Source organism: Mustela lutreola, chromosome 15 (assembly GCF_030435805.1).
Source record: "Mustela lutreola isolate mMusLut2 chromosome 15, mMusLut2.pri, whole genome shotgun sequence".
Lineage (NCBI taxonomy): Eukaryota > Metazoa > Chordata > Mammalia > Carnivora > Mustelidae > Mustela > Mustela lutreola.
Genome location: NC_081304.1, coordinates 1,609,447 through 1,635,212, shown reverse-complemented (window position 1 = coordinate 1,635,212; position 25,766 = coordinate 1,609,447). Strand labels below are relative to the sequence as shown.

Here is a 25,766-nt window from a genome sequence, read left to right as displayed (position 1 = left end):
TCGCCCACGCTCCTCGCGGGCCCCTTGTTTCCGCCTTTTTCTCTCCTCAGTGCGAACCTTCAGTCCCCAGGGGCGCAGCAGCTCCTGACCCTGTGGGGCCCGCCGGGGCCCTCTCTGCTTGCCCGGCTCCGAGGTTCCTGCGGGGACCAGTGTGAGTTTTTGAGGGTCGGCGGGGAATTTGTGTGTAGTGGAGTAGAATCCGTGAAAGCAGCATCACCGACCCCCGGTGCCGCCTCCTGCTGGGATCCCAGGGTTTGGCAGAAGTGCCTGCTCTCCCGCGAGGACCGCCCCCACCCTCCCATGGGTGGCTGCCTGGCCCCCAGCCCCTCCTCCGCAGCACGGGGATGTGTCCAGACGCTCAGGCTCCAGGTGGGTCCTGACCATCCGGCCGTTGTCCTGTGTTAGCCCCGAGAGCCAGCACCGGCGGAAGCGCGGCCGGGCGCTCCTCTGCCTTCACGCCCCACAGGGGGCTGTGCTGAGGGGAGCCGCTCGTCGCGTGTCTGTGAGCAAGTGTAGCGTGTGTGCCTAAGCGTGCACACGTGTGCCTGTGTGTACATGTCTGCGTGTGTGTGTACATGTATGTGTGTGCGCAAGTGTTTCCGTTTGTGTGCACGCATGTGCACGTGCCTGAGCGTGTGTGCGTGCATGTGCGAGTGTGTTTCTGTGTGTGCGTGTGTGTGTGCGTGCCTGAGCATGTACATGTGCACGTATGTGTGGAGGCACTTTTGCGTGTGTGTGTACCCACGTGCGTGTGTCTTGTGTGTGCATGGATGCGCACGTGCGTGTGCTGGCTGCCTGGCCCCTGCTGCTCCTGGGGGACGGGCATGGCCGTGTGTGCGCCGGAGAGGACCGAGGCTCCGGAGAGCACCCGGAACGTTAAATCTCCCGGCTGCGGGGCCAGTGGCGGGGGTGGCTCGCCGCTGACCTGGTTGCAGGACGGGCAGGGTCAGTAGCTGGCGGGAGGGTCGGCGAGGACGCAGGGCGGCTCTTCTCTCGTCCACCGGCCTTCGGCTCTTCTCCCACACACCGTCCTCCGCACCTGTGTGCTGTTGGGCCTGCGGGTCCCCCCGGCTCCGACAGGGCCACCAGGCCTCGGGGTTTGCTGACTCACTAGCCCCGGGTGTGGCAGGACTGCCCTCCCAGCGCCCGCTGCGCCCTGGGTGCGGGCACCTGCCGCCTGGCACCCTCTGCAGACGCTCTGTGGAGCACCGGCGCTTCCTGCAAGTGGTGTTTCCGGGGCAGAGTCGCGCGGCCCTCTGCTGTTTGCTCCGGCAGCAGCAGCGCCGCGCTGGGGCTGCCACCTCAGACCCGGTTTTTCAAGTTTACGGCCCGCCAGAGCTGTGAACCCAGGACGTGGATGCCCCCGGGCCCATGCGTCTGCGCTCAGAGGAGGCCGGGGCACAGCCTGCGGTCTCCTTCCCGGGAGGCGGTCCCCACTCCGCGCTGTCCCTCATGTGGGGGAGATGGGACGGAGAGAGTCACGGAACCCAGAAATCAGACACAGCCAGCCCCAGCCGGCTCACTGGTGCTCAGGACCGTCCGGGCCTTCGGGACCCGGAAAGCACCGCGGAGGAGGAGACGAGTGAGCGCTAGTGCGGACGCCGGGGCTCTCCGTGTCTCTCGGGGAGTGTCGTGTGGGGCATGGCTCTCCCCTTGCCCCCTGCAGCCAGCTCAGGGCGCCCAGCTGCGCCCCCAGGGGTCCAGTGCCTGCTGGGGCTGGCTCCCCTCCTCCCAGCACCCCGCGCGTTTCGTGAGCATATGGCTTCTAGCAGCTGCTTGTGAAACGCAGTTTAAAAATTGACTGTGTGGGCTGGTTGTGCAGCCGTGGGTTTGCAGCTCAGAGCTGAGTGTGCGCACGGGCTGTGTGACCGACGGCACAGCCGCGGGCTGGCGGGGGAGCTGGGCCCGTCGGTGCAGGCAGCGGCGGGGGACACGCCGGGTGCTTCTGATGCATCGGCCACCGGGGGTGCAGTGGCCACTTTCTGGACGTGAGGAATTGCTCTGCTGAAGCGATGGCTCTTCCGCGGGGTTCTTAGCGTTCCTCAGGCACCCTCCCTGAGCCAGTCGCGCCAGACTTTTCAGGAAATACGTGTTTATTCATTGGATCCTGTTGTTGACTTAACTTTGTCGGGGCCCGAAGCATGGCCGATGCCGTGGGAGTCGCCCCCGCGGGGAGACTGTGCTGGGCCACAGCCTGTTCCGTGTCTTACTCCCGGACTTGATGGCCCTCACGAGGGCTGGGGGGGCAGAGGATGGGTGTGAGGGCCGCATTCTGGGCTGTTCCCCAGGCTGGCCAGACCTCGTGCCATGTGGGCGCTGCGCCCCTTTGGCCTCGGCTTAACCAATTCCCAGATGCCCGCAGGCAGAGGGCCAGAAGGTGGGTCCAGGGCCCTCAACACAGCAAGTCCCCCGTACCACAAACAAGACCCCAGATGTTTTCCCCACCTTAGAGTGGTGAGTGTGTGTCCTGGGAAAGTTCCAGAAGGTCAAAAGCGTAGAGAGGCAGAATCAAGCTGATGCTGCCCTCTTGGGTCTTAGATTCTGGACATTCAGGGCTTGGACCTGTGGGTTGGGGCCTGCTGTGGGCAGCTACTGCAGCTGTAGTCCAGCTACCCGGGACGCATCCCCACCGCACACACCAGACTGGGGCTCTGTCGCAGGCAGGGTGACAGCGGCCTGGCCTCGTCCCCAGGAACCCCTGGCCAGTGGCCACTCGCTCCTCTTGTCTCAGTGGCTTCCCTTCCGCCAAGGCCGGCACTCGGGCCCCTCCTGTCACCTCGTGTCCCCGTCCCTCTTGGGCTCTTCGCTCACACATCAAGGCCCCGGAGTCGGGGTCGGGTAGGAGGACGGACGAGGCCAGGCCAGCCCAGGGGAGGCGCAACCTCTCCTGCAGGGCTGGTCTGCTCACGTTCCCTCAGCCGCACACGGTTGACCGCTGACCACGTGTGCTGGTGCTCTGACCTGAGCACAGGAAGCCACGGCAGAGGCAGGGCATTCTTCCCAGGGCCGTCCGTGCTTGCCCTGCCCCGTCTTGCGGTGCCGTCAGGCCCAAGGGAGGCCCACACTGGGAGCAGGACCGGAGCGGCTTCCCAGAGCACAGGGCGCCGACGGGCGTTCCCCAGCTCCGGCCCTGGCGTCTGGGGTGGCCCGTGCCATAGGCTCCACGACCGCATTGGGTGGTCTGTGCACAGCTCCTGGCGGCTGCCCCTGCTCGTGTGCGTGTCCGTTCCTCAGCCCCCTCCAGGCGTGTCGGGCCTGGAGCTGCCGGTGTCCGTGGGGCACGTGCTCACACACGCTCACACCCCCACACACTCACACTCTGTGGCCAGGGCACTGGCCCTTCCCTGGAGCAGGGGTGCCTCCCCTCCATCCCAGGCCTGCCCGCAGGCCAGGCCCTGGGGGTCTGTACTTACCCGAGCAGCAGGCCTGAGGGTGTCTTTGCAGCAGTTGGGCTGAAGGCCGGCTGAGGAGGCACATGTCAGCCTCACACCGTCTGCGGCGTGACACCGGGTCCCAACCGCCCAGGGAGTCGGCTCCTTAGGACGTGTGGAGTCCCCTCCCCCGTCCCCCGACCCTGACAGAAATCTGTGCATCTCTCTGGGGCAGAGCAGGTGTCTGGGGACACATCCGGGGCACTGAGGTTCGAACAGCAGAGCTCGGGGCCCTGCAGGGGAGTCTGGCGGACCCCGAGGCTGTGCTGATTGACAGGTCCATCTGTACAGCTCCTAGTCACAGCCGGGGCTCAGTGTGCCCCGTGGACGTTGCAGAACAGCCAGTGACCAGGAGAAGCAGACCTCCCCAGAGCCCAGTGGTGCTTTTGGGAGGGAAAGTGACCCTGGGGGACCCTCTGTGCGGCTAGAGGCCACACCACCCGGTCAGGGTGCAGGGCTGTGGGCCTTCGTCTCCATCTCCGGGTGGCCTTGCTGGGATACCCCTTGCGGCTGCCCCCCAAAACGGTCTGTGGGTCAGGGAGCCCAGGCATGAGCGGAAGGTGTGATCAGAGAGGGCAAGCTGGTGTGGGCGGCACCGCAGGCGCGGGGCTCAGCAGGGGTGAGCGCCCTCGGGGACAGAGTGGCCCCCATTCCACCGTGTCGTGGCACACGGACAGCATGAGCTCTGCGTGGCGCCAAGCAAGTGACGTCCCGCTGCCCGTTCCGGCTGTTCCTTCTGCACGCGAGGAAATGGAGCCGTTTGCCCGGGGGTGGGGGGTCCTTCACACCAGCACGGCGGGGCAGCTGGGCAGCCCTGAGGGTTTCCAGGGCTGGGGGCCCTTGTGCAGCCTCTGGCCTAGAGCTGCTGTTCCGTGGGCCCTGACTTGGGGGTGAGCATGCTGATGTCGTGGGCTGTGTGGCGACCTCCCCTCCGTGGCCGCAGCTGGAAGTGCTGCGCACCTGTTGGTCCTAGCGGCCACACTTCACAGTAGCAGCTGAGTGGAACCTTCTGGAGCTTTGGGAGGAGGAAGACCGAGGCTGAGCCCTCCCCCGTCCCTGCTTCGGGAAATGTGTGCAGAGCTGGACGGCGCGCTCCCTTTGTCCCCAGAGCCCCTCGGCGAGGCCCCTGGCGCTGCAGCCCTCAGGTGCCTCCTCGGGCCCATCGCGTCTGGGGCCTGCAGCCAGGTCTTGCCTTCACCCCACGTAACCCACGTGTGCAGCACGGGCGGCAAGTGTGTTGGGTCCCAGTGCCACCTGGGCCCAGAGTGGGGGGGACGGCGGTTGTTGGCAGCTACACACGGGAGCAGGACGCAGGGTAAGAGGTGCGTGTGCTCACAGGCTCACTCGTGGGCTTGAGATGTGCAAACGTCGTGAACCTCAGCTGCTACTCCGCCACCCCGAAGTCACCCAGTGGCATCCCTTGTTATTCTAGAATCTTCTGTCTCGTCACCAGGAGAAACAGCGCCCTCTGCCCTGCCTCTGGTCACCCACAGCTCAGGCCCCAGCACTGGCCCACCTGCTCCCTGCTCCCCGGCCACGGGCAGCTGGAGGGACCGTAGGGCAGCGTCCTGACCCTTTCTCTCTCTCCTCTCTTCCATGCGGCCTTTCCAGGAGACGTTCTCTTTCAGATGGCCGAAGTGCACAGGCAGATTCAGAATCAGTTGGAAGAGATGGTGAGGCCCGTGGGAAGGAGGGGGCAACCGTAGGGGCAGGTCGGGCGGAGGGGAGGGAGAGGCAGGTGCGTGCTCTGTTCCCGTGTCCGTTTGGGAACCTCGTATCGCCGTGTGGCTGCGCTCAGAAAGACGGGCACAAATCCCAGGCTCGGGACGGCAGTCACACAGTGGGGAGCTGATCCACGGTGGGGCCAAGGACATCCAGGAGGGCCTGAGAGGAAAGGACCCAGGCCACGCAGGGTCTCAGTGTCAGCTGGCCACAGGGGTCCGGCAGCGGCACGGGGGCAGGCCTGGGAGCACACGCTTGCCCAGAGTCCAGGCCCGGCCGTGACCCAGCAGGTCTAGAGCGAGGGGTCATATGGGCCCCTCCTAGTCTGCCCGTGTCAGCTTGAGAAACTCTTCCCCGCTGAAGAGAAGGGGGCGACGTGGGAGCTGCTCCTGTGTCCGCCCTGGGAAGCCGAACCCCCGGGGCTGTCCAAGGCCAGGATGGCCTGACTCCGGGTTCCTGTCCCACGCTGGTGCTTGGAGCCTCCCAGCTCCCCAGGCCCCAAGCCTCTGTGCAGGGTCATGGGCTCAGGGATCCGACGGGCCCCTTGCCCCTCAGGGTGGCCCACGTCCAGGGCGTGGCGGTGACCGTCTGCCTCTTCTGGGAGCCTCCCCCGACCCCACCCCGCCCGTCCCGGCCTGTGTCGTGCTCACGGCCCTTACATGTTCTCTCTGTGTCCAGCTGAAGTCTTTCCACAATGAGCTGCTCACGCAGCTGGAGCAGAAGGTGGAGCTGGACGCCCGGTACCTGAGCGTAAGTACCGCCCCCGTCGGGCCGCCGCGCCACGCGCCTCGCCCCCGCGTCTCCCGGGTGGGCAGCTCACCGCCAGCCTCGCCGCAGGCTCCCCGCAGCCCTGCCCGTGCCAGCCGGTCTGGGACAGAGCACCGCGTGTGGGGGAAGCCGGCGTGTCCGACGCCCCACACGCACAGCTCCCGCGCCCCCACAGCTCGCCGCTGTCCGTGGCGGGGACAGCACAGCCCTGTCCCTGCCCCTTGGAGAGCCTGCACAGACTCCGCATCTGACCTGGGGGCCTTGGGGTCCTGTCCCTGTGCCGTCGCCTCTCCCCAGGGCCAGAGGGGCCCAAGGTGCCGCACTCTGCAGGGCGTGTGGCCTGAGTTCCCAGGAGGTGCCCCGGCTGGGGGCGGCGTGGGAGGGCGAGGCCTGGGCGGGCTCTGCCCTCCCCGCCGTGGCTTTGCCAGCGCCCGCAGGCCGGGCTGCCGCTGGGCAGGAGCGGGCAGGGCGGTGGGCTCAGCAGTCACTGTGTGGTCTTTGCCCTGCAGGCTGCGCTGAAGAAGTACCAGACGGAGCAGAGGAGCAAGGGCGACGCACTGGACAAGTGCCAGGCCGAGCTGAAGAAGCTGCGCAAGAAGAGCCAGGGCAGCAAGAACCCGCAGAAGTACTCGGACAAGGAGCTGCAGGTAGGACTCGCCCCGGTGGGCGCCCTTGAGGCCGCAGCATTGAGGCAGTGCTCCCCTGGGCGCCCTCTGCGTGGGGCTGAGCAGAGCTGGGCTCTGTGCTCCTGGCGCACTTGGGGCAGCAAGTATCTCCCGTCCTGGAGCCGGCGGGGGGCGGCGGGGGCCTGCGGCGCCCTGGGCCTGCTCTCGGAGCCGTGGTGAGGCCCCGCAAGGCGTGCTGCCAAAGGGGCAGGAACCTCAAGGACATCTTCCCGCTCTGTACCTCTGGGTTCTGCCTCTGAGAAAGACATCAGACTGTTCCTCTAATCAATTCCTGCGTACCCACCGCTAGGACCGGGCCCGGAGCCTCTGTGGGCGGACGCTGGCCAGTCAAGTGTCCCAGCCGCCCCATTGAAGAGGCAGGAGGCAGATGGCACAGGAGGCCGTGGAGGGGCCCACCCCGGTGGGACTGCCCTCGCCGTGGTGCCCAGCCTCACAGGCACCATGTGCGGAGCGGGCCAGGGATTGAGGACAGCGTGGCCCTGATACACCTGATGTACTGGAAGCCTCGGCCAGCTGACACAGATCCGGCCCAGAGTGCCCACTGCCTGAGGCCACACGGAACTCAGATAAGAAGGAAAGAGAAAATAGGATTCTGGTTGTTTCCAAAGGAAACACCAAGAAAACCTCTGCCCAGTTCCTTAGCTGCTTCGGGGTGTGCGGGGAGCCCCTAGGGTCAGGCATAGGCATTAACCTCTACCTCCTGGGCCCACCCTCTGTGCCGGCTGTCAGGTTGGCAAGCCTGGAGGTGCACCGTGCACCCCTGTTCTCAGCCCATGTGTGTGCATCTGCCTCTGAGTGCCTCGGTGCACCCGTGAGGTTGCTGGTGCCTGTGGAGCCCGTGCCCTGCATCCTCCCCAAACGTGGTGCGGGTAAGCGGGCCCACTGGGTGGGGCGCATGGACCTGGCAGCAGTAGAGGTGACCGTGTCCCCCCGCCACCCTGCGTACAGAGCCCCACAGCCTGGGGAGGGGAGCAGAGCTGCCTGCCGTCCCCCTGCACTTTTCCTGTGCCGGACGGGCGGACTTGCCCCAGATTCTTGCCACCGTTGTGTCCAGGGACTGCCCCTGATAGGGCATCACCCTGGAGGCCTGTGTCCCTGGCACTGTCCGCAGAGGCATTTGCAGGCACAGCTGGCTTTGGGAGAGGCCCCGAGGCTGGGGTGGGGGAAGTCACGCTTCCCTGGGCCTCTCCGTTTTGCTCCCCGCCCCCACCATGTCTTTTGCAGTGTTGCTCCCTAAAAATCTCAGTCGTGAACAGTGCCCCCGTCTCCTGGAGGCCAGGAACCCCTCGGTGCAGGCATGTTTGCACCAGGGCTCCCTCGCAGGGGTGCCGGGGACACCGAGGCTGGCACGTCCAGGGTTCCGCCGCCAGCCAAGAGGGGCTGGGAGCTTGTGCGCCCCTCTGGAGGCACTCGTTTCTTTGCTTGGCATCAGGTTTGAGATCCGGTTCACGTGTCATGGAAGGGACAGTGGGTGATTTTGAGTGTGGCCATCTGTATGGTGTGCCGCTGTCCCCACGCACCAGAGAGGACACCCCTGCCGACACCCCCCCCACCCCCCAGGCAGACCCCGCCTCCTGTCTGTGCGCGCCGCGGCTGGGCTGGGCGTTGTGTGTGACCGAGTCCCCTCAGGGGCCCCTGCCGCTTGGTTCCCAGGGTTCATCCGCACGGCCTATGCTGGTGCTCCCTTCCTTTAACGGCCGTAGACATGGAGGCTGTCCTGAGTGGGCCCGGGCCCTGGACGGGCCGGGCAGCTCTGCCAGGGGCTGCTAGAGGGTGGAAGTCACGGAGGTCGTCTGCCCCGGGGTGGGGTCTGGCGGGAGGATGGCTGGGCTGGATGGAAGCCTCGACGGGGTTCACTCCAGCTGCTCAGCGGGGCCTGAGACCTGCTTTCTTATCGGCGGCCCTGGCCTCCTGGGGCTCATTCTCAGAGACACGCAATTGACCATCTTCCCCACTTCGAAGGGTCCCCCCTGACCAAGCCCCACCACACCTCCAGCATGGCCCGGTCTCACCCTTCCTCCTCCCCGTGCTCCTGCTGGGCACGGGACCTCATCCCCCCGCTGTGCGGCTTACGGACGCCTCACGCCAGCTCTGCTCCCCTTGGCCCTGCTGTGAGGCGCCGACAGTTGGGTCTGGATTTGCACTCCGGCTCTGCCCCCTCCGAGGGCTGTGGTCCCAGCAGGCTCCCGGCGCTCCTTGGCCTGCTTCTGTCCTCCTGTGCTGACGCTGACCAGGGGTCTCCGTCCCTCTCCCGTGCACCTGCTCCGACTCCTCTCTCCGGGCCGCCCTTCCATCTCCTGCTTCGCCAAACCCAGCTTCCTTCTCCATTGGACCCAGAACTACCCAGCGGTTTTACTGTGATTGTGCCCACGGCATCTCACTCCTCACAGGGAGGGCTGGGTTCTGTGCTGCAGGTGCGTCCCATGGGGTGCCCGGCCCGGGGTGGCCACACAGTGACCGCCAGCTTGTGCTCAGTGATTTTGGTATCCTTTCTTGAGGGCAGAAGCAAAGGGACCGTGGAAGCAGTGGAGCTTTGAGAAGCTGGTGGGGACGTCCTCAGAGCCCCGAGCTGGCGGGAGACACGCTGGCTGTCTGGCTGGGGTCGGTGTTGCCGACCCGCCCGGTGGCCTTGCCGCGGTGCCCGCCCACCCTGGCACCTGCCGGTCCCAGGGCACGTGGGGCTACTGGTGCTGGTGGCGGGAGGCCTTGCAGAGCCCGCCGGCTGGGGCCAGCCTCCCTCCCCACTGCTCCCTGGGGCAGGTGCACTGAGCCCGCCAGGAGTGGGGCTGAGGTCCTGGCAGTCCCTGGAAAGGGCCTGTCGGAGACCCTTGCGGGGGGAAGGGTGAGGCCCTCCTCTCGCTGGCTCCTTCTCAGTGTTCGGAAGCACCGGCCCCAGCTCTCCCGGAGTGCCACCGGCCATCCCCACGGCCGCACGCAGCGTGGGATCTGAGCTCTTCATTCCTGCGCTTCCTGTGCGCAGGCTGCAGGGGCTTCAGCTTTGTCCCCAGCCCTGAGGAAGAGCAGGAGAGGCCGGGGGTGTGCCGGGGCGGGGGGTGGGCTTCTGGCCTGTGTGGGCTGCTGGGGCCATGCTCTCCGGCTGACACGGAGGAGAGTAATGACCCCAGAGAGGGGAGTCGCCTGGGCTCCAGGCACAGCGGACGGCCCGCCCCCTCCACTCCTGGGGGCTCTCCTCCCAGGCAGGCCCCTCCCGGGGCGGGGGGGCTGTGTGTGCAGGTGGAGGCAGGTCCCCCCGCCCATGACTCACACGGCGGCCCCTCCCGGGGAACCTCAGGCTGCAGCAGAGCCGCTGCTCTGATATCTTTCTCTGGCTGGGCAGCTGGCGGGTGGCATGCCCAGACCGCGCGAGCTCGCGCGCTGGCTTTCTCAGGGCTGGGCATCGTGGCCGGGGGTCCGGAGTGCAGGCCCAGGCGTGGGTTTGCTCGGTGCTGCAGAGAGGTGGGTGGGCTTTCGTGAGATTCGACTGCTGAGGTCCCCTGTGTGTCTGCCAGAGCCTCCAGCCCACGTGTCCTTCGTCCTGGACTTGAGCTGCATGTGCACGGAGCACTGGGCAGGGAGAGTGAGAGGGCTGCCCGCCAGGCAGGGGCCATTGCTTGGGGCTCCTCAGGCAGCCTAGTCCCCTCCGGAGCGGCCGACTGGCCACAGGCCCTTACACACCCTGGCCTCCTTCTCCCGTGAAGCCTTGGAGTCGGGTGGCCAGTGGCCAGGCCATGCCAGAGCAGGGGGCCCTGCCCATGGAGTGGAGCTCTTTGGGGTGGAGGGAGGTGAAGTTGATCAGACCCGCCCCCCAGAGGGCAGGAGATGGAGAGCGTTCGTCTGTCCGTCTGGGGTGGGCTCCATGTGAACGGGACTGGGTCAGAGCTGGCTGTTCTCAAGAACGGCTGGTAATTGAAACTGTGTTTTGGGATTTCCGCGAGGAGGACTGATTCTGATTGTAGGTCAGAGAACAGGTGCTCAGAGACATTTGGGGCACTAACTAGGACAAGGGTTGCTTCTGGAAGTAGGGAAGGCACCACGTGCTGTCCCCACAGCCAAGGCCACTCTCCAGACCCCCACCTCTGCACCCATGGAAGTGCCTGTCCGTGCGGAGGGCGCTGTGGGGCATGTGGTCAGGGGAGGACGGGCTGTGTGTCTAGTGGGGTACGGTGGAGCCTCGTTTGGTGACCCTGTCCCTTTGGCCCTTGGTGTCTCTGCCAAACCTCTGTCCCCTCCCCCAGGCACAGGAGTGTGAGCGTTACACCGTGGCCTATTAGGGTTCTGTTAGGGTTAGGTCCTGTTAGGGTTCTCAAAGCTTCTGGGTATTCCTGCTGGGCGGCTGGTGGTTCCAGGGCTTCTGGTCCTAGGTATGGAAGTAGCATATCTTCCCCTCGCCAAATCCTGTAGGGCCTGGGTGACAACATCGCCTGCTTTTTTTTTTTTTTTTTTTTTTTCCCAAGATTATTTATTTATTTATTTGCCAGATAGATCACAAGTAGGCAGAGAGGCAGAGAGAGAGGAGGAAGCAGGCTCCCCACTGAGCAGACAGCCCGATGTGGGGCTTGATCTCAGGACCCTGGGATCATGACCCGAGCCGAAGGCAGAGGCTTTAACCCACTGAGCCCCCCAGGCGCCCCTTAACATTGTCTGCTTTTGTTTGTCCCCAGCCCTGGCCCAGCTCTGACTAGAATAGGATGGAGCATAGGCAGTAGACCTCAGTCTCCCAAGAGGGGGTCATGACTGATAGAAAATCCGGGATGCATCTTGGGTGTGCAGTGCACTGGGGTCACGGGGAAGCAGTGTGTCCCTCCCAACCTCTGTGAGGGGTCCGTGCACTGAGGGAGGGGCTACCAAGACCCCAGAGGCAGAGGGGAGTGCTCAGGAAGAAGAAATGAGACAGAGGAGTGGACCTGTGTCCAGAGTGACCCAGGCCGTGTGGACCCAGCCTGCTGGCCCGAGCACAATGGGCCATGGCCATCTGGGGTTCTCAGGCAGCCTGGCCCTGGGACCCCCTGATCCGGGCTGGTCTGGCTGCTGGGAAGGGCAGAGGGTGCTGGGGAGCCGGGGCTGTCGGGGTACTTGGAGGCGCAGTGCACATCTGTCCGGGCCCAGATCCCCCTTCTGCTCCCTCCTCCCAGGCCCGCAGCCCCGGCCAGCTGTGCAGGAGCAGAGGTCCAGTGAGTTCCTGAGCCTGGAGGCCGTGGGGCAGGCCTCTCTGTGCAGGCGCACAGGCTCTCGCCGGGACCTTCAGCCACTGTGGCTCCCCCTCCCTGGGTGCGCGAGTCCCCGAAGGCACACACATCCAGATTGCAGTGGGAGAAAGGGGGAAATTTGTTCTATTTAAAGGGATGTGTAATTAACGAAACAAAAACAAAATAACCGTAATTTAGATCTTCAAAAAAGATCATGGCAGAGGCTGGTCCCCTTACCGTGCGGAGTTTGACGCTGTGCTGGGCGTTGGAGCCCTTTATGCGCCTCCTGTTGTCACTGTTTTCCGAAGCTCCTCCACCGCAGGGCGTTCCGTGGACGGTCAGCCGCGCCTCTGCGGCGGGGCACCCTCTCCTCTCAGCCCGTGTCCAGAGGTGGCGTCGGGGACCATGAGGTGCCCAGGACAGGCCACCTGGGGGAGGGCACGTGCCCCTCGCCACCTCGGACCCAGGCCTGGGCGCGGGAAGAACGTGGAAAGCAGCTGTGGGTTTCGTAGCGTTCCCTGTAGTAACTAAGTCATTCCCGACACTCTGCGTGAACACGCCTCGAGCACAGCTCCGACCCGGGATCACCACGGAGAATGTTGGGGAGATGCGTCATGTTCTTTCCTGCTACGTCCGTAAAATCAGGCGTGGGTCTTGAACCGCAGGAACACGGCCACGGGAGGCAAGGGCCGCCGCACCGGGCCATGGCTGCGTGGGTGGCACAGGTCAGCCCCTCCGCACTCCAGAGGAGCGGAGCCCCAGAGTCCCTCCCAGCTCAGCAGGGTTGCCCGGCACAGCGACGTCCTCAGGCAGAGCCCGCCCCAGCCTGGGTGGTGTGGGTCCGGGAGTGCTGGCGACGCCCACGGCCTTGACTCAGGTGTGCAGAGACCCATCCCCTTGGGTCTTGGGAACATGCTGATCTGTGGACCTAAAGCCTTCGTCAGAGCATCTGCCCCCTGGTGTGGAGCTCCGTGTCCTCCAACTCTTTCCTAGGCCTCTTGGCACAGGGGACGCTGGGCATGTAAGTGTACTTAGGTAGGGTAACTGCAGCTGGGGTCCCCTAGTCACAGACCCCTTGCCAATCTGCTGACAGCCCTGGGCCCTTTTGCCAGAAAACAGAAACCCCAGGACCCAAGGAGCTGAACAGCCAGTTCTCCCGCCCACGCACCTATGGGCAGGACGGCACATTGCCCCAGCCCTGAGCCTTGCTTCTGGCCTCTCGGGTTTAAATGACGTTTTGAGGGTCCCTCAATCCGCAGAGCTGCTCTCTGTCCCCCCGCTGCAGCCACGGCCCCCCCACCGCGCCTGCAGCCCTATAGGTTGAGGCCATTCCTGTTCTGTGCTCAGGTGCAGGGTCCATCCCCCAGAGAGGGGACACGGGCTTGGTTATGGAATGTGACGTGGGGGTCAGATTTCTGTCATTCCTTCCTGAGCATCACAGCCCTTGGGGTTCCGTCGTCACCTCCTGGGACTAACGGTTTCCAGCAGTGGCAGCTGAAGGCCCAGAACTACTCTCTCATTCATGAGCTGCAGGACCCGAAGGGGCAGCGTTGGGTTTTGAGAAACGTGGGAAAGCCGCAGCCGCATGGATGGGGTAAACCAGTGCCGCCCCTCCCCCCTCTGAGTCACCGCCGGCTTTGGAGAGGAGACATGTGTTCTGATCACTTTTGTCTTCTTGGATTACAGGGCTGTGCAGCCCAGGGTGACTAAGTGGGAGTGTCCCGTGGTCTTACGTGCTTTCAGCCGGGGGTTTCTATAGCGCGGTCGCCATAGCACCGCGGAGCCGGGAGCGGGAAAGGCGGCGGCAGGCAGGAGTGAGGAGGGAGCCGGCCCCAGAGCCCCCCTGCCTGCCCCCCCGCCTGCCTGCCCGAGGCGGCCACTGAGCCGCCAGAGGTGGGGGGCCAGGCCGCACTCTGGCCTCTGCGCTTGGCCGGAGAGCTCCAGCACTCCTCTGCGTTTGGGGGTGTGGGTGTCGTGGCCCGGACCCTGTGGGTGGAGCTCATCCACTCCCGTCCCCCTCAGTGTGACACTGCTCGGTTGGCCCAGATATCCGGGCCCTGCCCAGTGAAGCTGTGGTCTGTGCACAAGGAGCCGCGTCCGGGAGGAGGTCGGGAAAGCCGCTGGCATTCCTCGACAGAAGTGCGGGTCGCGTGTCCCCGCTGGCGAGGCTGTGCCCCGGCTGGGGTGCTCAGGGCAGCCGGACAGCCCAGGGGCCTGTGGCGGAAGCTGTCCGCTGTCCCCGGGGCATAGCTCGTAAGGCCCTACCGCTGGCTTCCCAGGACATGTGGTTCCCAGGGTCGGGGTGCCCCCCGCCAGCTTCTGCCAGGGCCGCACGCTCCACCTCAGTCCCACTCGCCCCGAGACCTACTGCTTCCGGCCGTTCTCAGAGCTTGTTCGAAGAAATGGAAATCTTAAAAATAAATCCGCACTCTCTCCCCCGGCCTGGGAGGCTAGCAGACCTAGCTAATGAGGCCAGCGCCCCACACTGCATGGGTCCACACCGCTTTCCCTCCACTCCTGGGAGCAGGTGCGCTGCAGCGACAGCCGCGCCGCAGCCTAAAAACCCAAAAACCATGTGTGGGGTAGGCCGTGTGGCCGCCTCGGGGGCTGTGCGCCTTCAGGACAAGCAGACCCAGGGGCCCCGTGTCCCGGTTTCTGCCGTGTCCTGTGCCAACCATTCACAGTGGCCCCTGTCCTTCAGGGTCCCCACTAGGTGACAGTGGGCGTGGTGGCTTCACTCCAGGCCGCCTCCCTGTGCCAGGCCGCAGTGGGATCCCGTGTGCGAGCTCTCGCCCAGGCGTGCACTGTCCCCGTGCCCAGCTGCCCCCCAGCCCAAAGCCCTGCCAGGCTGGGCCGCCACTGCTAGAGCAGCCCCCAGGGACAGGACGAGGTGGCACTAGCAGAGGATGGGTTGGGGGTCTCCCTGGGGGGCTAAACCCTCCCCTTCGGAACCTGCACAAATGTCTCCTGCAGGGGCTCTGGGCTCGGAGCTGATGAGCCTGCGTGTGGCGTCGAGGAAGGCACCTTTGCTGTGGGCCACAGCCGTGTCCCTGACAGGCCCCTGGGGGGGGGGGGGGGCGGGATGGCCACAGATCAGAGCATGTTGGCACCGGGGCCCTGGGGTGTGCGTGCCCCTTCCGGGACCTTCCATCCAGAGCACGTTCTGTCCTGGACCTTTGGGCTCTCTTGTCCTTGTGGGGCTTCTGGGAGGGGGTGCGGGTGCAGGTGGTCCCCTGGGCAGCCCCCCTCTTCCACAGCCATCGCTGGGGTCCTCCCTGTGGAGCTCAGCCTTGCCCACTGAGCCCCCACGGCCCCCCAGGGGCCCTGCCAGTCCCCAGGCTTGCTCTTCCCTTCCTGGAGGAGCTGCAGTGCAGGGAAGGTGCCGGCAGCACACGTTTCACAACCAGGAAGAAGTGCTCCGGCCCGCACAGGGGAATGGCGTGGCGGGGGGTGGGGGGAGGTCGCAGGGCTGCGGGGAGCAGAGCAGAGAACCCATAGGGCAGGGAGGGGGTGGCTCTTACCTGGGCTCAGACTTTTCTCCCAGGCTGGCAGGTTTGGTCCCCAAGAGCCGCCCTGGGTCCACTCAGGCACACCGGCGGCAGAACCCAAGGCTGCCCGTGAGGCCTAGGGCCCACTCCTCAAGGCTGTGCCCTCGGGCCGGCAGTGGGGGGCCAGCGGGTTATTATCTGGAGGCCCGTTTCAGCAGCCGCCTCCACGGGGCCAGCTGGGTGGTCTGCAGGGGCAGAGGGTGGGGGCCCCCCGCCGTTTGGTGGCCAGGCAGACCTTTCCTGGGGTGTGTGGCTACTCCGTGGGAGCTGAGCCTGTGCCCTGGGGGGTGTGGCTACTCCATAGGAGCTGAGCCTGTGCCCTGGTGGGCACTGGCGGCTGTGTTGGGGACAAGCCACACCCCCAGGCGGGTCCTGGGCCTCCAGCTTCCTGCTGGGAAGGAAGGCGGCAGGAACAGCCTGTTCCTCGAGCCTCCCCCAGCGCCCACCAGCTCAGCACCGCCCACCCACGCTGAGTCAGAGCCCGTGGGGGAGGCGCCCCTCAAGGCAGGAAAGACCCCAGGACCACAGGGACTGGGCGGGCCCTGCAGTGCCTCCCCACGTAGGCGGTGGCCCCAGGGCACGGATGGAAGGAGCCGGGAGGGGCTGCCTGGGGAAACAGCCAGGACCCCGCGGACCCCAGCACACACCCCGACAGGGCTTTGCAGACCCCAGGGCTTGGGGTGCTCCTGCCTCCCTGTGACGGCTGCCTACAGTCTTGAGGGTGCTTTATTACCACAAGTTTCCAGCAAAATCAGAATGTTCCCATGTGCTCCGGCACCAAGCAGTCTCTCCTTCACTCTCTGCCCACCCCCGCAGGATTTGGGTGTGAATGAGTCATTCTCAAGCACTTCACGCCAGGCGAGCTTTCCTGGGCCACCCGCCGGGCGGTCTCAGATGCCTGGAATCAGGATCCACGGGGAGGCAGGCCACGATGCCACCGGGCCTCCTGATTGCCAGCGTGGTCCACATGTGTGTGGCTTCTGGGCACAGAGGGGGCAGGGACTCAAGCTGCTGGGGGACAGGGGCCCAGTAGGGCGTGGGGTTGCCCCACTGTCACTCCACCTGTGCCTCCTCGGTCCAAGTAGGTTGTGGCCATGCCCCGCCCCGTGGGCCGGTGGGAGGTGCACTCCGCTCCAGGGGTGGGGGGCTGCCCAGAGCTGGACACCGTCCTGTGTTGTCCCGTCTGCGGCTCATGTGCGTCCCCCACGCTGCCTGCCCCCCAGTACATCGACGCGATCAGCAACAAGCAAGGAGAGCTGGAGAACTACGTGTCGGACGGCTACAAGACCGCGCTGACCGAGGAGAGGAGGCGGTTCTGCTTCCTGGTGGAGAAGCAGTGCGCCGTGGCCAAGAACTCCGCCGCCTACCACTCCAAGGTGAGCTCTGCGGGCCACACTGGGGCATGGGCAGAAGTGGACTCTCCCTGGTAGCCGTCAGGGCGTGTCCACTGTTGAGCTGTGTTGAAAGGAATGCCATGCATTTTGGATACCCCCAGGGATGGCGTGCGGGTAGGAGGGTCACTGGTCAGATGCCGCAGATGTCTCTGAGGCTTGGCAGGTGTTTCTCAGGGACGGCTGCAGAGCCAGGGAGCTGCTCCTAGGCAATCCAGAGGACACTGGGTCCCCTGCATGAAGGGGCAGCTCCAGATGAGCCCCTGGTCAGAGTTCATAGGAGCTGGGGAGGGAGCAGATCTGTCCCCTGGAACATTCCAGAACATTCCAAGAGCTCAGCAGATGAGGCTAGGCAACCGAGTTCCCGTCCTTCCTCAGTAAAGGTGTCTGCAGAGCGGCAGGGTAAACACACGTTCCCACCCGTGTGCCTGAGAGGGGACTCGCCCTGAGATCCGCGTGGGCAGGGCCGCGTAGGGGAGAGCAACCTTCCCTCCAAGAGCAGCGCTGCCTCCCGGGCCTGTCTGAGGGCCTGTTCACAGGTGCAAGGCAAGGGCAGTGGAGGGACCTGTGTCCCCTGTGGGAGCTGGGAGGGTTCCCTGGGGCAGGTGAGCAGGGGCGGTGGCGGGGCGCCCGCCGTGCAAGCAGGGCAGGGCAGGGCAGCCGCACACCCCCACTCCTGGCTGTGCTGCGGTGATTGGTGGCGCCCTCTGGTGGCAGCCGGGCCCCATGGCAGGTCAGGGAGAGCTTGGGCTCCTGTGTTGGCTGGGGGGACGGAGAGCGGGAAAGCCATGCTGTCTGGGCCGAAGCAGCTCCTGCTGTGCACAAGGTGACAGCTGACCTCCCAGGGAGCTGGATGCAGCCCTCCCAAGCACAGGGGCCAGGGCACCAGGGCAGGACCCCCCAGGCTTGCAGCAGGCATTTCCCTGGCAGGTGCATCCCAGCCCCACAGGCGGGTTTCATCACCGGGGGCGGGGGGAGCCCTAGGACTGCCCCTGTTTGGTGCTGGGTCTCCATGGGCCTGCCTTGCCACCACCACCCAGAGCTGTCCACCAATTCTCTCATCCAGGGTCCAGGTGCCATTTTGGGTTTGGGCCGTAGCAGCAGAAGCTGCCCCAGACGCAGGCCCAGACATGGGGACGAGCTGTGCTCGCATCAGATCTGAATCACAAAACAGGGCACCAGCCCTGGGCCCTGTCTCGCTGGTCCCTGGTCTCAGCCAGCAGGTGGTGGAGGGCATGGCCTGCTCGCAGGGTCTTTGTCTAGCTTCTACCACACTTCTCACTCAGACACCCCTTCCTTGCCCAGACACAGGTCAGAAGCAGGGAGAGGCAGTGAGGGCCACATGGTCCCTTCAGAGGCCCTGGGGACAGTGACTGCCTGATTTAGTCTGCCCTGGGAGCTCCAGGCTCTGCAGTAGGACACAGGTGACCCATCTACTACAAGCCCAGCAGCGACTGTGGCCAAGCAGACCAGAGGATGGAGGGCACAGCTGTCCCCGCACCCTGGACAGGCCCATGTAGTGGGCATCAGACGCCAGGGACCCACAGGCTGGCACCCACTCGGCTGTCCCTCATTCTGGGATTCCTTGCCAGACCCGTGGCTTCGTCATCCTTTGCTAAGCTCTGTGCTTGTCCGGCTAGCTGTGCCCTGGGCACACCCCGACGCACACTGAAGGGACAGCTGGGCTCTTGGGCCCCTGGGTTGGGGGCAGGGACCACTAGCACCTTGCATCTATACAGTACCTTCTGTTGGGGTGTCAGCTTCCTGCACCCTCCCGCAGCTTAGCCTGACCGCGGCTAGGGACCCCAGGATGGTGCTCTCCCCGGGACCTGTGGTGGCCCCTGGAGCGTCTGCCTGTCGCACGGCTAATGAGCCCTGTTCCTTTCTCTCCTTTGGCAGCCCCTGCTCAGGTTGGACCTTGGGTCTTGTCTCAGTCCTAGTGGCCCCAAGACCACCTGGCTTAATGCAGCAGCCCGCCTCCTTCCCAGGCCGGGGCTCAGGGACCTCCAGGTGGCCTTTCTGGCTGGGAGGCACCACCGGGTGTGGGGCAGCCGTCAGCCAGACACGTGCGCCCCTCCTGAGAGGGGGAGTGTCCCGCGACCAGGCAGGGGGCTCCGGGGAGCGTGGTTGGGGAGGTCTGCAGCGCGCCCAGACTCTCGTAGCTTTGCGGGGTGGCCCCGCTGCGCGGCCAGCCCTGACCCTGTGCTGTCCCACTCCCTCCGCTCCAGGGCAAGGAGCTGCTGGCCCAGAAGCTGCCGCTGTGGCAACAGGCGTGCGCGGACCCCAACAAGATCCCGGAGCGCGCCGTGCAGCTGATGCAGCAGGTGCCCAGCAACGGCTCTGTCCTCCCCAGCGCCCTGTCGGCCTCCAAGTCCAGCCTGGTCATCTCCGACCCCATCCCAGGGGCCAAGCCCCTGCCGGTGCCCCCCGAGCTGGCCCCGTTTGTGGGGGTGAGTGCGCGGCCTCCCGCAGGCTTCCTGGGTGTGGACAGACGGCTCCCGCCCCGGCTCCGGGGTGGCTGGGGTGAGGGGTCCCCACGCCGGCCGCGCCTGACCGGGCCCTCCCGCGCCGCTGCCCCCCACCCCCGCCTCTTCCCCACAGCGGCTGTCTGCCCAGGAGAGCGCGCCCGCCATGAATGGCGTCTCGGGCCCAGACGGCGAGGACTACAGCCCCTGGGCCGACCGCAAGGCCGCCCAGCCCAAGACTTCATCTCCTCCACAGTCCCAGAGCAAGCTGAGCGACTCGTACTCCAACACGCTCCCCGTGCGCAAGAGTGTGGCCCCGAAGAACAGCTACGCGGCCAGTAAGGGCTGGGACGTGCCCCGGCCACCGTGCCACACCCGACAGGGGGGTGGGGGAGCCTCCAGAGCCCCGAGCACGCGCGGGCCCTTGTGCGGCCCCCTTGGGCCCCGTCGAGGGTTTCTGGCCTGGCCCTCAGGCCTTGCCTGGCTCCCTTCAAGTCCCCACAGCAGGACAGGGCCGGACCGGGACATCAGGGCTCCGCCCATGACTGGAGCACGCGGGTGATGCCTGGCAGGGCCGTAGTGGACCGTGTGACGGCCCCCTTCCCCCACCCAGGTCCCTCAGCTCTGCAGCCCTGTCCATGGATGGCACCCCGCCCCCTCCCCCAGCCAGCCAGGGTCTGCCGATGAGCAGGGGGGAAAGCTGAGGCTCGGGCCCCGAGCTCCCTGCGGCTTACAAGCTGCAGGTCTGCCGCTGGGTCCTTCCGCGTCTCTGCCCACGCGAGCATCCCACTCCAGGCCCACCTGGGACCTTCCGGCATCTTCCGTCAGGAGGCTGAGGGGCAGGAGGATGGCCACGTCCCCTCACTCCTGCCTTGTCGTCTACAGCTGAGAACAAGACCCTGCCGCGCTCCAGCTCCATGGCAGCCGGCCTGGAGCGCAACGGCCGCATGCGGGTGAAAGCCATCTTCTCCCACGCGGCGGGGGACAACAGCACCCTGCTGAGCTTCAAGGAGGGGGACCTCATCACCCTGCTGGTGCCCGAGGCCCGTGACGGCTGGCATTACGGGGAAAGCGAGAAGACCAAAATGTGAGCGGGACCCCCAGGGAGCCCTGGGGCTGGGTGGCCTGCGTGGGGCTGGGACAGCGGCCTGCCAACCCCGCAGCCCGCAGCTGGCCCGGCGCCTCGGGGTCCTTTCCGGACCGAGTGTCCCGCCGTGTGTCTTCAGTCCTCAGAGCACAGTGGCACACACGGGACTGCCCCGTCAGAGCCACGGCCTCGCCGTCTCTCACCAGCCCGTCCCCCTCACCGCCTGCGTCACCCGCTTGGCCCAGGGTCCCGCACGCACGCACCGCGGCCCGTCTGGCACCTTCCCTGCTGCCGGGCATGTGGCTTCCCAGCTGGCAGAGGCCGGCCGTGTGCCCCAAGGCTCCCTGCTGCCCCCGAGTCTCTGGTCAGCCTGTCGCTGGCGTGTCAGGACGCGGGAGCCTTGTCTTCACGGCTTAGTCTTGTCTTCACGGCATAGCGCAACACCCGCAGCCCTGAGACTCCGCCAGCCTGTCGTTCTCCTGCGGCTCGGGCCGCCCTGGCCGGGAGCCACTCCTCCCGGCGGGGCAGCAGCCGTCTAGGGAGGGAGCGCCGTGGGGCGGGAGGTTGCTAGGATGCCCCCTTCCCAAATCGCCCACCTTCCTGCCCTCCAGACGGCTTCTGTGCTGTTGCTGCCTTGCTCCGTGTGGCTGGAAACCAGCTCTGGCCGCCGCGGCCACAGGAGCTCTGCCGGAGACGCCCAGCCTCCCGTTCAGGGCCGGTGGGCTCGCGAGGGTGCAGGCTGGGGTCTGCTGTCTCCCCAGAGGGCTCGTTTGTGCTGGCTGCACCGACAGCCGGACGGGGGAGCCGCGGGCACCCGGGCCTTGCGCATTCTCACCGCGTCCTGTCTCGCAGGCGGGGCTGGTTTCCCTTCTCCTACACGCGCGTCCTGGACAGCGACGGCAGCGACAGGTTGCACATGAGGTGAGAGTGCTGGCCCGGGCCACTGGCCCTTCGCCCTGAGAAGCTGCCTCGGGCAGAGGGCACCGTACATCTGCCCGTGGCTCCCGCTCTGCTCACACGCCTTGGCTGGGCTCTGCTCTCTTCGCTGCCCACAGGCCTGCCCCCACACCCGGGTTAGGGTTAGGGTTAGGGTGTAGCCTCCCTTGGACAGGGTGTGGGGGCATGAGCTGCCCCAGGAGGGCCAGGGTTGAGGTAGGGTACATGGGCTTTAGGAACTTCTTCCTGCCACTCCTTCAGGCCTCATTCACGGGCTCAGTGAGTCTGCGGCCCCTCGTTAGGGCTTCTAGAAGGGTCCAAGGGAGGCACGGGGAAGGTGGAGGGTCAGACGGGGTCCTGGGGGCCTGGGTTGAAGTAGCTTCTACGCCCCCCCACCCCCACAGCCTGCAGCAGGGCAAGAGCAGCAGCACAGGGAACCTCCTGGACAAGGAGGAGCTGGCCCTCCCCCCGCCCGACTACAACGCATCGTCCCGCGCCTTCCCTGCCCAGACAGCCGGCACCTTCAAGCAGAGGCCCTACAGTGTGGCCGTGCCTGCCTTCTCCCAGGTGAGCAGCACAGGGCGACCCCAGGAGGGGCCTACGCCGGAAGGGGCTCCTGCAGGCAAGGTGGTCCCTGTGCCCGGGCTTCCTTCTGGCTGGGGCATCAGCGGCCTCCAGGCCCCCCACACCTCAGGGAGCCAAGCATCGGGGAGGACTTTGTGTCCAGGAGCCCCCTTCCCGAGCCTGTTGGGCTCCGGCAGTCACAGGTCCGAGTGTGGATGTGAGCAACTGTGTTCGAGGCCTGGGACGTGGCCAGAACATTCTAGTATGTCTCGGGGCTCGGGAGGCAGGGCTAGGCACTCATGCCCAGGTCACCCAGGACCTAGTGGCCAGAGGCAGAAGGTCAAGGCCTGGGCGACAGCAAGGGTCCCCAGTAGAGCTCCTGGAGGGCATGCTGGTGGTTGTAAAGTCTTGGTGGGACCAGGGTGTGAGCGTGAGGACGGTGCAGCTCCATGTGGGAAGCTTCAGAGGCTGTAGGAGCCCAGGGCTTCTACAATCAAATGCTCTACCCCTGAGCTATACCCCCCAGAGCCCAGGGCTTCTGGAACGTTGGTCTGCTGTGACCATGTTGGGATTAGCTTCGCTCTTGCTTCCAGGCTTCGGGCGCTGGAGGCTCCGGGTCAGCCCCCAACCCCCGGAACCGGGGAGAAGAAGGGGTTTTCTCTAAGATGTGTACCCCAGGGGCTCAAACCACCGAGGTTTGAGCCTGCCTGGGGCTGGGGTGAGTGGTGGTGAAGGTGGGTGAGGTCCAGGGAGGTCCCTGCTCAGCACGGCCCTAAGCAGCCTCGCGCCCCCCCTCCCGTGAGGGGCTTAACCAGCAGAGTGGGGAGCTGTGTGCCAGGAAGGGAGCAGTTTTCCAGGAGCTCATGGCCAGGCAGAGTGGACGGGAATGTGGAGTCAGTGATACAGTGAGAAGGACCAGCCTGAGGAGGTGTAGCTAAGGTCCTGGGATAGAACCTTCTAGAGAAATTGAGGCCAGTGCTGGCACTCCAGGCAGCAGCAGGGCGGGAGCGAGGGGAGCGATCCAGCTTAGGGGAGGCACCTTGAGGGCACAGATCCAGCCCGCCAGGCAGGAGCTGCTCTAGCACCATCCGGACCCGGGACACTGCTGCCTGAGCCTAGGCAGGCCTGGCCACCGCGCTGCTCCCACTAGCCCTGCGTCCGGGTTTGGTCGTGGCGCTGACATGGCTGAGGAGGGTGTGTCCCCCGCGGCGCCTGGTGGCGGCGCCCACAGCACTTCCCTCAGCCACACAGCTGGGGCTGCAGCCGGTGTCTTGGGGTGCTGGGGTGTGTTCTGCCCAGGGGCTGGCCCAGGCTAGCTTCCACGCCCGGCCATCAGCCCCTCCCTGCGAGTGTCACTGGTTCCTGGAGAGGCCCCCTAGGTCGTCCCGGGTCATCCCAGGCTCATGCCGGGTGACCTGTGGGTATGCTCGGGCTCTGTCCGCTCGCTGCGGGACCCGGGTGTGGAGGGGTCAGCGGGGGTCTGTCTTACGGGTGCCTGTGAGTGTGAGCTCACACCATCCATGGTCTGCCGCTGGCCAGAGGAGGAGATGCCCCGTGAGTTGGGGCTGTCACTGCTGTCACTGCTGTGCACGTGGGAGGGGCCTTCCAGGCCCTCGGCTGCAGCCAGCACTGCGTGCGCCCACTGGGGCCGGGGGCAGCGCCCAGCTTCCTCTGGTCCTGTGGACCCCGCCTCGCCCCCAGGACCCCCAACCTGACATGTGTTGCTTCCCCCTCCTCCAGGGTCTAGATGACTACGGAGCGCGGGCTGTGAGCAGGTAAGGGCTTTCGCACTAGTCCTTGGGAGCTGCGGGTGGGCAGGGCCGACCCCCTCTCGCAGACCCTCTCAGGACTGCTCCGTGGGCACCTGCCTAGGGACGTGGAGGCCCTGCTCTGGGTTGGGGCAGGTGGGGCCCAGGGGGCTGCTCCTCTCTACCTCGCAATCCTTTGAGTTGCGGGGGTGTCCAGGCAGGAGCCTGCCCGGCCGGGATAGCACCAGCTGGGTCCGGAGGTCCGCCTTCGTGCTCCGACACCGGGAGGGTGGGAGCAGGCCCCGAACCATTGGAGCCCAGCCTGGTCCCGTGCCCCCTACAGTCACCGGGGCTCCGTGTCCTCCAGGAGCCCTCACCCAGTGCGTGCCCTGCTGCTCCTTCCTGGTGGCCTGGCCGGCACAGTCGGCTGGGGCTGCTGCTCTTGCGCCCCCCGCCTGGACTTGGCCCTTGTCCTGGCTCGGGGGGCATGGTGGGGGGCAGGCAGCTGGCTGACCCCAAGCGGCTGCAGGAGGGGCGTGCGGCCCGCAGCGTCCTGTGCTTTGTTCCGCAGCGGCACGCTGGTGTCCACAGTGTGAGGACGCTGACCACGGGCCGCCGCTGCTCGGGAGAGCCCCCCATCTGTCTGGCCTCCGTCGGTTCTCTCCTCCGCGCCCTTGTCGGTTTGTTTTCGGGTTCTTTTCCTCTCTCACCTGCCCTGTCCTGCCTTCCGGTTGGTGACCCCAGACTCTGAGATCCCCCCAGGGTCCATGGTGCTGCCCCATCTCTGCTCCCCGTGTCTACACGCCCCCGGCCCCATGTGTCCGCCAGGCGGGAGCTGCCGGCCGGGCAGCAGGGGCCCGGCGTCCTCGCCTCTGCTCTGCGGCCGCCGTGCTCACGACGCGCTGTCCCTTCCTGATGGCTCACTGCGAGCCAGGCCTAAAGTCTGAAGAAAAAGAAAAAATATTTTAAAAATTTAAAAAAAAAAAAAGAAAAAGAAAAAAAGAAAAGAAAAAAAAAGAAAAAACAGGAAAAGGACTTTTCTTTCCTGAAAAACTAAAGCCGATCTGCATGGACTCCGGTGTGCACACTGTTACTCCTGCATCCGCCTCCCCCCAGCAGACGGACGCTGGCCTCGGTGTCCGGGAAGGGGAGGCCCGTCCCAGGGCCGCACGGACGCACGGACGGACGGACGGGTGCGTGCCGAGCCGGGGCGGCCTCCTGAGGAAGCTGGCCGCTCCTGTGAGGGAGGCGACAGCCCCCGGCCTTCTGCACGTCCTCCACAGTGTAGAGACCAGAGCACGGGCGGGCAGTGACCCCAGAGCCGTGTGACCTCACGCAGGGCCTGGCAGGGCTGAGGGCAGGGCAGGCGCAGCCCCTTGCGGACTTTCCAAAGAGCTCCAGAGACCACCTCCCCCCAAGTGTTCTGGAAACTGGTGGACAGCCTCGTGAGGGGATCGCGGCCCCCAGGCCGCCCGGGGCTGGCCCTGGGGAGGGCAGCCCCCGCCCCGTTCTCCCTAAACGCTCTCGTCTCTTTGTGTGTCTTGGTGACTTCGAAACAGACGTGCCGGACTCCGTGGCTGCTGGTTTTACCTCTTCACACCCTGAACCTGGGGAGGAGGGAGCCAGGGCCCAGCCTGCCCGGCCCCTCCTGCCACGGGGCCCCCGTGAAGCTGTGGACGCCTCTGTCTGACGTGCTCTAACGGAGCCCTCCGCCCGCTCTCCTGGGGCCGAGGATGGGGCCGGGAGTTTGGGAGAGAAGCAGCTCAAGGCACAGACCGTTTCGTATTTAAGGAGAACACGAAGCCAGAGCGCGGCCCCGTGTGCGAAGAGCCTTCCGTGTCGGTGTTCTCGTTTTGCTCAAGACCTCAAATCCAGGGGATCCCATGCTCAACGGATGAATGTAGACACAAAACTGCGAACTTGTGTGGAGACGTAAACTGCTCAAACTGTTTCCTGTTTCCTGTTTCCTCTTTTTTTTATCTGGATTGCGCCCTGTACTGCAGTCGTTGGAATAAAAGTTTTATTTATCGCACTGAGCTGGGTGTGGCGCCTCCTTCCAGGTCCGGGGCACAGATTTGGGCCACCACGGCGAGCCGGCCTCTGTCTGGGGACCGCGGTGCCCAGCCGGACAGCGCCGTCCGTCCCTGTCCCCTCGGGGGGGGGCTGGGCCGCTTGGGCTGACTGGGGACGCCTGCCACGGGATCCCCTTCCTGTTCCTCCCTGCGGCTGCCCCA

General features: G+C 65.8%; 1 protein-coding gene across 7 annotated transcripts in view; it reads left to right on the top strand.

The window, feature by feature from the left end:
* Positions 1-25,766, top strand: part of BAIAP2 (BAR/IMD domain containing adaptor protein 2) — a 61,510-nt gene that overhangs the window by 31,319 nt on the left and 4,425 nt on the right. For 3 of the 7 annotated variants that reach the window (XM_059150206.1, XM_059150208.1, XM_059150207.1), the window contains exons 4-13: positions 5,043-5,104; positions 5,832-5,903; positions 6,431-6,568; positions 16,565-16,717; positions 18,961-19,182; positions 19,334-19,535; positions 20,083-20,284; positions 21,137-21,205; positions 21,625-21,787; positions 23,525-23,559. In XM_059150206.1, coding sequence (XP_059006189.1) covers positions 5,043-5,104; positions 5,832-5,903; positions 6,431-6,568; positions 16,565-16,717; positions 18,961-19,182; positions 19,334-19,535; positions 20,083-20,284; positions 21,137-21,205; positions 21,625-21,787; positions 23,525-23,559 — 1,318 coding nt within the window. Of the gene's footprint in view, positions 1-5,042; positions 5,105-5,831; positions 5,904-6,430; positions 6,569-16,564; positions 16,718-18,960; positions 19,183-19,333; positions 19,536-20,082; positions 20,285-21,136; positions 21,206-21,624; positions 21,788-23,524; positions 23,560-24,103; positions 25,569-25,766 lie in introns of those variants that run through there. The other 4 variants (XM_059150213.1, XM_059150209.1, XM_059150212.1 and 1 more) reach the window with 4 other exon arrangements.